Raw genomic sequence first — 9987 nt, forward strand, 5'->3', positions numbered from 1 at the left:
GATGGCAGTGATGGTGGTGGTGATGATGGTGATGAGGATGGTAGTGATGACAGTGATGATGGTAGTGGTGATGTAATGACAGAGGTGGTGATAGTGATGACAATGGTGATTATGATGCGATAATGGCAATAGTGATGATGGTGATGATTGTGACTATGATGACTGATAGTGACAGTGGGTTGGTAACCATGACAGTGATGGTAATGACTACGATGGTGGTGGTGAAACCACACACACATGGACATCACTGCATCACATCTTGCACAACCACCCTCCAAGCAGGCATCACTACCTCATTTGACATCTCAAGAAAATGAGACCCAGAGAAGGACAGGCTAGTTGTATCTTGTAAATAACACTGCATGACTCTCTCCTTTCAAATGATGTCTTAATACATCCTAAACTGTAGTGTCTAGTGAGACTCTGTGTGCGTGTGTGTTTGTGTGTGTGTGTGTTTTCATGCTTCTCTGCATCCTTGCTCTCGCCCTAACATCCCACAGCTGGCTCCCTGCAGCTGCACTTCGCCCCAGAACTTGGGGACCCACACACTGACCTGTGGGTAGGGACAGGGTCAGTGATGTGAAATCACCACCCTTCAGACACACGTGTAGCCTTGGCAAGAGACAAGGGAGGAAACTGAGGCCACAGGCTCACACTATGCTCCTCTCAGGGCACCAAGCAAAGGCCCACGGACAACCTCCGGTATGGGCTGACTAGAAATACCCTGTTCCAGATGAGAAAGTGGGCAGTTAGGTGAGTTAGCTTCCCACCACAACCCTGCTGCATTATGTTCCTTTAAATAAAAGGGATTCACTCACTATAATCTCTGTGTCTCTCTGGCACAACACAGACACCATTATAAATTGATGTGGGCAAATTCACCGACCCTGAGGAAACAGGCTTCTCTTGAGCCTGAATTTGGAAAGAGGGGGCATCAGGCAAGAGGGCACTCACCCTATAGGTGGGAGGATCCCTCTGCAAAGAGTGCTCTGCTCTTTTCTGCCCACGTGGGGAAGCAGAGGAGCCGCAGGCTGCCCCGAGGTCAGGGAGCGCCAGACACCGGCAAACTTGGAAGGAACTTTGCGGCACAGGCCAAACCACAGCCCAGCCGAGACAAAGCTGTTCAAACCAGCTTCTAGTAAACTGGAAAAAGCAAAGCATCTGGATGCCGCACTGGGGCTGGGGGTGGGGAGGTGCATCACCCGAAAGGTCAAGAGACAATGCCTTCGCCCACTCCCTCTGGAACCTTTTCCTGAGCCATCCGCCAATTCCTTTAGACCAAGGCCAGAAAAAGGAGCCCAACGTGTCAATATGGAAAGTGAGTTTTCCTCTGCAAAACAAAGGCCCGAAAGAGACACACGCCCCGGCGCTTCCTTTCCCGGCCAGCCCTGCAAAGCAGTCTTTAATCCAGCCATCTGCTTCCTCCGCTTCTTGTCCACCTGGTTCCAGGACGCAGAGACCTCCCTCCCCACAATTCTAGGCTGTCTCAGTGACCTGCCTCCGGCTATAAATGGCTGCACAGGCAGGGCTTGCTGCCCGCAGCCAGGGAGGCCAGACCAGCTGAAATCAGGGTGTGCCCACAGCTTGTCCACCAAGGGATGACTCCTTCCACTTGGCACAAAAAAGTTTGAGTAAGCCAGGCCAGAAGGGACCCAGCTTGATCATTCACTGCTCTGTCCCCAAAGACTTCAAACTGTGTGGTCATCAGCCATGTGGACCAGGTGGTCTTCTGCCTAGCGGCAGGGAGTGTCTGTCTGCAGAAGGGTACCTCTGAGGGGCCAGCAAGATCCAGCCAGGGTCAAACAAGTGTCCTGGAGTAGAGTCCAGATGGACCCCTTTGCATCTTCTGAAATTTTAACCCTGTAAATGCACCGCTCATTCAAAATCTGCACTTAAATTACACTGTAAATTGGTGTTGAGATTCAGGTTAAAGTAGATACAACACTTCAGTCACCTGGTTCCCCCTGGAGACCAGGCTGCCTCCCCAAGAGGACACCACTGCCAGGTGGACATGAGACCTCCAGGGCTTCTGTAGCCAAGTGCCATGAACCAGGGTTAAAACAACAGAAGTTTATTCTCTCAACAGTTCTGGAGGCCGGAAGTCCAAGGTCAGAATGACCAGGTGGAAATCTAGGTGTGGTGGCCCCCTTCTCCCCTCTCCCAGCCCCTGGTGGCTCCAAGAATCCCCTGACTGGTAGCCACAGCACTTGGCCCCCAAGTCTGTGCTCACACAGCTCCCTCCACCCCATCTCAGAAGGACGTACATGGCAGCATTTAGAGCACACCAGGGAACCCAGGACCCCTACTTAACCACATGTGCAAAGTCCTATTGTTCCACAAGAGGAGACCCCCAGGTTCCAGGGACTAGCTCATCTGTATCTTTGGGGGGTTCTGGCCCCATCACCCCTCACTAGGGCCTGTGTGTCCTCCAGGATGGACACTCACCACTGGGCCTATGTTGGGTGGACCTAGCTGGAGAGCCCAAGTCCTTCTCCAGACCCAGAACAGCTCAGGGACACCACCTCGCTCAGGTCTTCCCAGTAACCAGAGAAGCGACACCGTGTCTCCTTGAACATGAAGTAAGATAAGAACACCCCGTATCTTGGGGCATAAAGAAAGTCACCTCAGCTGAAGGGGAACAGGCTGCACTATGGGAACTGTGTGAGTATCCCCACTCAATGCTTCCAGCTGTCCTACTACCTCGGTCTCAGTCCCATCCCACGAGATACCTGCCTAGGGTCCCTGGTGGGCACAGATGTGACCAGGCCTGCTCAGACACACGGTTCTGCACATACTACACCAGCCGCCACTCAACCTGGGCACCCAGAGAGATTGCCTGGCCCACAAAGGGGCCCCTAAGCACAGATCCTCTGGGGTGCCCCTCCAGCCAGTCCAAGTGAGAACCCAATGGCCTTTCAATGCCTTGTATACCCACACCCATTATGGTTTTTTGTTTGCTTGTAGTGGGGATTGAATGCAGGGCCTTGTACAGACCAGGCAAGAGCTCTACCATTCAGCTACACCCAGCCCTTTATTCCTTTATTCTTTATTTTGAGACAGGATCTCACTAAGTTGCCCAAGCTGGGTTCAAACTTGCAATCCTCCTGCCTCAGCCTCCCAGAGTCCTGGAAATACAGGTGTGTACCACCACACCTGATTTGTACTGAGGAATTTATCCTATATAAAAAAATAGACAAAAACTCACAGATGACCATGCAAGGATAGTCACCAAGTGGGTGCTTATAATATATATTTAAAAAAGCAAATAGCCACAGTACAAAGGCAGCTGAGCTGCAACTCCATAGAAATTGATAGAAAAAAAAAAACCCACTAAAAATGTTCTCTGACAGAGAGAGATATTTAGGACATCTAAACGTGACAGTGTGGCATGAGAGCCATTCTGTAAGGACACATGGAGTCAGGATCCTCAAAGGTCGCCCCCAAGCATCCCCAGCATTATCTCTGGGACTTGGGTGACAGGGAAGACTTTTACTTCCCACCTTATCATTTCCTGGTCTTTCCAATTACTGACATGACCACCATCCCAGGCAGGACACGGGAGCCCTTCCCAGCCCTCGGGTCCTTCTCCCCAGAAACAACCAGCCTCCTGCCTGCTGGTGGACACTCAGGCTCCCTGCCCTTGGCCCAGGGCCCTGAGCAGATAGAAGCAGGCAGGCGCTCTGTGGGACAGTGATGCTCTGAGGAACAGTGGGAGGAGGATGCTGGAACATCCAGCCCACGTGATCAGGGCAAAAGGAGGCACAGCAGGGAAGCTGAGGGTGTGGGAAGCTTTGGATCCATTCCCAGCATGAGGGAGGCAGAGGCTGGGATGCCTGTCTCAAACAGGACAGGTGTACACACAGCACAGACCTTCTGCAAGCCACCCGCCCTGTGAGCCCACAGCTCTAGGAAGCAATGACACACCTCTCCTCAAGCCCATTTCCCTGTGACTCTGCCTTGTGATGGGTCCTGGAGCCCAGGGAGGGGCATGTTGCAGCCCAGATAGAGGGGACACAGCACTGCGCCATCCTACCTTCTCTCGTTGTCATCCAGGTGGGCAAACAGCACATTCTTGGAAATGGCCTTGGCCAGCGCCGTCATGGTCTTATAGTCCTTGGGAATGACCTGTGGGAGCCAAGGACAATCAGACCGCATATTGAAAGGGGCAGAGCATGGGATGAGTGACAGAACTGACTCCCAGATGCCTGCTTAACTCTGAGGATCCCAGTGGGGCTTGAAATCAAGCATTCAGCCTTCCCTGTGGTACTGCTATAGGTGATGCTAAAAAGGCATGGGGTGCACTTTATGTGTATTTCAGGATTGTTTTAATTTTTAAAATAAACAAGGAGGAATCCAGAGTGACCAAGAGGCAGTGTGGGCACCATCTAGAATCTCGGATGGTTGTTGACTGGCTCTGCTGGGCTTCAGAGCTAAGCAGAGAGTCTAAAAGACAGCTAGGTCCTAGACTTATTGTCTTTCCTTGATTTATTTATTTTACTAGCTTTTAAAAGAAGTAATTAGCAGTTGTTTAAAATTGAAAGTTGGAAAAAAGCAGGCATGTGGTGCTTGGGACCACACCCACAGGGACAGGGACAAAGTGAGGAAGAGGTAAGAACAGAAAAGGGGTCAGGGTGGGCCAGGGTCAACAGGGTGGGCCAGGCTCCCTGGGAAGGGCTGGGTCAGTAGGTTGAACCGGGTCAGTGGGTAGACCTGGAGGGAGTCTTAGATCCAGCGGTCTAACTCGAGGTCCCTAAGTGATAGAAAACCACAAGTACCCCACTTCCCAGGGTACCCTGCAATCCAAACATGGGGCTCTCAGGCTATGGGCCACACCCAGGTCCCAGGGGGGCTCCGCTGTGACATCAGCCTCTTCATATGTGTGCAAAACATTCTCACCACAGACCCCATGACTACGACCCTGAGATACCACTCCAAGCCTAGCAGGCTTCTCTAGAAGTTTCTGTTAAAGGAGCTGTAAGGACCTCCTTTCTCCTGTACGGTGCCCCTCCTCTGATCTCCTAGTTTCCCCAGAGGCCTTGCCCTGCCCCAGGACCCTGTCAAATCACAGTTAGCAGTCCTGTCTCTTGATTTCTCTGGCTCGGGACACTTCTTGGCCTTCCCTAGCTTTCAAGGGCTTATTTTTTGATATCTGTACAGAGCACTGGCCACATGCTGCAAAGTGTCCCTTGCTTAGGCATGTCTGAGGTTTTCCTTATCCTCACCTGGCAGGGCTGGGTTTGGGGAAGGGACACTATGGAGGTGAAGTACCCTAACAGATTCAAAGTAACACTTTCAGTTTTATCATCTGATCATAAAAGTCCAAGGAATGGACAGGGGGAGTGATTAATGGGTACAGAGTTCTAACTTGTAAGATGAGAGAGTTCTCGAAGGTGGGTGGTAGTGACAGTGACACAGTACTGCGAAGGCACTTAATGATGATGAGCTGTGCACCAGAAAGTGATCAGGATCAGCCAGACTGTGCCCCTAATTCCTGTACTGAAGCCCCAACCACCTGTGTGGGAGATGGGGAAACAGGGTGCTGGAAGGTGTGCTTATAGACCTGGATCTGCCAGGATTAGGGTCCTCAGGAGACCAGAGAGTCTACAGCAGGTCATAACCACACCCTATCTGACGCCCAGAGTTGGGTGGTTGTCCTGTCCCCTCCTTGAGCCTATTAGAATCTAAAATCACCTGTGGTTACAGATACCCCCATACCACACACACACACACACACACACACACACACACACATACACACACACACACACACACACACACACAAACAAAAGCCCCTCCCATAAACACACGCTCAGCTCCGAGACGATGGGGACTCCTACCCCCTGGTGACCATGTCTCCCACCCCATGTGGCTCCAATATCTGACCTGAAGGGAAATGGAGGCCCCAGGGGTGACAGGGCCCCTAGGGATGCCAGGGGATCTGAGCATGTGACCCAGCCAGGCCCTTACCTTTCTAACATAGGAGACTGCATCTTCCTCCGTGTAGACCTCGGCGCTCACACCCCCTCGCCGGCGCCGGGCCTTCACCACAGGGTTCGGAGGGGTTGGTGACACCTCCTCATCATGGGAGTCGGACTGTGAGTTTGACTTCTGCCGGGCTAGAATCTGCCGGTTCTCTTCCTGTATTGAGAGAAGGGAATGGAAGAGGTGAGTCACTGGCCATCAGGCCATAGCCAAGCCGGAAGGAGAGGCCTCAGGGCCCTGGGCAAGGCAAGGGGACCTAGCACATCTCACAAGCTCCTGGTCACCATCACACCTGTCAGATCCCTCTCCCTCTGCCCTGGATTTCAAGGGCCTAAGTCCACCTGCTCCTTACTGGATAATTCTCAGAACACTCGCCAAGCAGGGCACTTCAGACAATTCTCAGCTTAATCAGCACTTATTTCTGGGTTTGTTGGGTGGGTCCTAGTGCCTGACATCAGCTCCTCGGGATCTGAGGTCACCACAAGGGGCTCTGCTCCTTTTGTTCCCTGGTGCCCAGTTCATGGAAAATACTCAGGATACCAGTGGCACATGGCACATGGGTACCTCATGAAGCTCCAGACATGCCGGCCATTCCTGCTCCTGTCTTGGAGCCCTTGCACTTGCTGTTTTCACGGGTGGCATGCCCTTCCTCTGGATCCCCACAGGGCTTCCCACTCACCACCTCTAGGTCCGTGCTCAGTGAAGCCTTCAACCACCCCTCTAAAACTCCAGTGCCCCAGCATCACATGCGGACAGTACCCCCAAGATCATTGTTATGGTTTGTGTCTGGATGTCCCCCTAGAGCCTTATGCATTCATAGGGCGGGCTTCTAGAGTTTATGATTGATCCATGGACCAATGCTAGGATTATGGGTGTGAGTGCCCTGGGGTAGGCAGCTTGCATACAATATAAGGGAGGGAAAGAGGCTTGCTCCCTCACCCCTTGTTCCTTTCCTATGTTCCACCACCATGAACTGTTGCCCTCTGCCATGTGCCACTCAGCCTCAGAGCCAGCTGAGGATGGACTGAAACCTCCACAAATTGTAAGCTAGATAAACCTTTCCTTCCTTCATTCTGGGTGTCAGGTATTTTGTCTCAGCAATGAGAGAAAAGTAATCAAGATAATTATGAATGCCTGGAACTCAACAGGGCCTTGTCTGAAAGCATGTCTCCACAGATGGGACCAAGGTGAGGATGGAGAGGAGATCACAAAGGATCTGAGTGGCTCTAAATCCAACCAGAGTCCTCACAGAACATGGGAGTAGAGATGCAGAGAAGAGGCCCTGAAGACCTAGGCAGAGACTAGAGCAATGCATTCACAAGACAAGGGGTACCTGGAGCAACCAGAAACCAGAAGCGGGAGAGGAAGGCTGTCTCTGTAGCCTTGAGGGAGTGTGGATCTTGGGCACCGTGTGCTCAGACATCAGCCTTCAGCACTGTGAGGGGACAGGTGCATGTGTCCTAGACCCCTGGTGGGGTTATAGGAGACTCATACAGGGCCAGGAAGCCATGGAGTAGGCACTGGGAGCTGGAGCCCTAACCTGTGAGGAAGAGGACAGGCCAGGAAGCTGGTCCCTGCCCAAGGCTGCCTGGCTCCATCCTGCGCCTGCCCGAGGTCAAGATAATACAGGCCCATCCCACCCCTTCTACAGGAGCTCCACCCTGCCTCAGTGAATCAGCACCATCCCTAACCTCCAGGGAGGTTCAGCAGAGGAAGCCAGCCACCCTGAGCCTTCTTCCTGCAGGGACATGTGGAGCTCAGAGGAATGAGAGACAGCACAAGGTGACCCACCACGTTCACGAGCCATTCAGTGGAGCCTGAGGTCCCTCATCACCATCCCTTGCCCTACCCCCCATGTCTTCATGTTCCCAGGACCCCCAGCCAGGGCCTTCCTGTGCTCGGACTTTCCCTCTACACCACGCCCCAGTGTCATTCCTCACACCAGGGTGGATGTCTCACTCTGCCGTGAGTTTTCCCAGGTTCAGTGAGTCAGGAGGGCAGTGCCCCTGTCCTAGACGGGAAGGTGACATCCCTGCCATGAACAGGTGGGTAACACCACTGCCATGGATTGGGAGGGTGACGTCCCTACCACTGACAAGAGGGTAACATCCCTGACCTGCAGAAACCCTCCCACCTTTAACTCCCAGCTCAAGCTCCACATTCAGTCACACGGCCTGGACTGGGCTCTACAAAGACTACAGGGCGAGCTCCTAACACAGTTCCTACGTTGTAAGTGGGCTGTCATTCTGAGGAGCAGGGTGAGGTTGTGCAGCAGGGACATTTGGAGAATCTGACAGTGACAGGCTGCTTCCTGGGCCTGTTGGAATGAGGACATGGATGGGAGTTTCCACAAAACACAGCGGGCCCTTCATCCTGTGGGTGTGGACTCACCAATGACAGCAAGCCTGGAGGGGAGCATCCGCACCCCTGACTGTGGCCAAAGTCCCTCTCACTCACTGCCATGCATCAAGCTCAAGGCCTAAGCCCCAAGGATGAGGTGGAGGGGCTACACCACTTCTCCCAGGCCCACGCCACGCAGCAGACACTGTGTGAGTCACAATGAGGGACGTGCCTGTCATTGCCACTTCTTATACCTGCTGGATCTTAATTCTCAACCAGGAAAGACACCAGCAAGTGTGCTGTTCGATGCAGTCGTTTGCAGTTCTTTAAAAATATCTTTATGGAACTTCCAAAAAGAAGACGGCAGGAGGATGACATGTCTCCTCCCCCGAGACACTCCACTACAAGGATAGTAACATTAAAATATGTGCATATATAAATCTACAACAAAGAGAATGGGAAAGATGCCATCAACCAATTCCAAAAGATTCCTGGAAGCAGATTCAGGCCTGGATTTTGGCGTGCAGACTTGGGTTCTCCTGGCTCCAGGAGGGGAACAAGTCACCCTGGCATGGAGGGTGGGATGGTAGATGGCTGGAAGGACCCTGGGGCAGGAGGCCCGGAGCTGAGCCCGCCGCACCCAGCTCCCTGTCCCCGCCCCCTTTTCTTACCTTTTATTATGGAAATTTTCAAGAAGACACAAAAGTGGAGAGAATAGAATGAATCTCCAGATGCCCTCTCGCAACTCCTATTGTCAGCACAGCCAGTTCTGCATCTTATCCCACTCCCTTTGCCCGTACAGAATCAAAGCAAACCCCAGATACTACATCATGTCACTTTAAATACTTCAGTTTGCATCGCTAAAGATCCCTCTCATAAAACACAGCCACTCAGGAGTAGAGCACTCACCTATCAAGAATGAGGCCCTGAGTCCAATACCCAGCACCACAAAAATAAAAAGAGCACACCCCTACGCAGGTGTGGACACAGCAATACCCATCATCGTCCTCAAGATCAGTATTTATTCCTTTTTTTTTAGGTTTTCATTTCTATTAGTACATATTTGCAGGGAATAATGATTACAGTCATCAGGAGAGGTCCGGTGCATGAACATAATGCATCTCCATTCTTCTTTTTATACTCCCTTCCCAATCACTCTCTCTCCCTTCCCTCCATTTTTGGTTCAGTCAATTTCAAAAATTCCTGATTTTCTCTATATTTAAAGTGGGTTTTTTAAAAATTCTAATCAGGATCTAAATAAAATGGCTGATTAATGCTTAAATGTAAACATAAGGTTACTTGACTCTGAGGAAAATATTCAACATGAAAGTAAAGTGCAAGAAAAATAAAAATAAGCCCAGCATGGTGCCACATGCCTGTAATCCCAGCCATAAAGAGGCTGAAGCAAGAGGATCACAGTGAGCTTGAGGCCAGCCTGGGCTGTATAGTTAGTTCAAGCCAACCAGAATTACATGGCTAGACTTTGACGCAAGAAAAGAAAACAAATAAGCAAAAATGAAAATGATAATAAAAACATGACCCTGAAGGAAATAATTTAGGAAAGAAAAGACAACTTCAAAAAAGATTTCATATATATATAATATAATATATAATATATTACATATATTACATATATAATATATTACATATATTATAATATATTAC

At 51.1% G+C, this 9987-nt stretch overlaps 1 protein-coding gene across 2 annotated transcripts in view; it reads right to left on the bottom strand.

Moving 5' to 3' along the window:
- Window positions 1-9987, bottom strand: part of Prkar1b (protein kinase, cAMP-dependent, regulatory, type I, beta) — a 121986-nt gene that overhangs the window by 67595 nt on the left and 44404 nt on the right. For both annotated transcript variants that reach the window (XM_005397779.1, XM_005397778.2), the window contains exons 3-4: window positions 5968-6138; window positions 4034-4125 (exon numbers count right to left, since the gene is read on the bottom strand). In XM_005397779.1, coding sequence (XP_005397836.1) covers window positions 4034-4125; window positions 5968-6138 — 263 coding nt within the window. The remainder of the gene's footprint in view (window positions 1-4033; window positions 4126-5967; window positions 6139-9987) is intronic.

Source organism: Chinchilla lanigera, unplaced genomic scaffold (genome assembly GCF_000276665.1).
Source record: "Chinchilla lanigera isolate Chin_1 unplaced genomic scaffold, ChiLan1.0 scaffold00059, whole genome shotgun sequence".
NCBI classification, from domain to species: domain Eukaryota; kingdom Metazoa; phylum Chordata; class Mammalia; order Rodentia; family Chinchillidae; genus Chinchilla; species Chinchilla lanigera.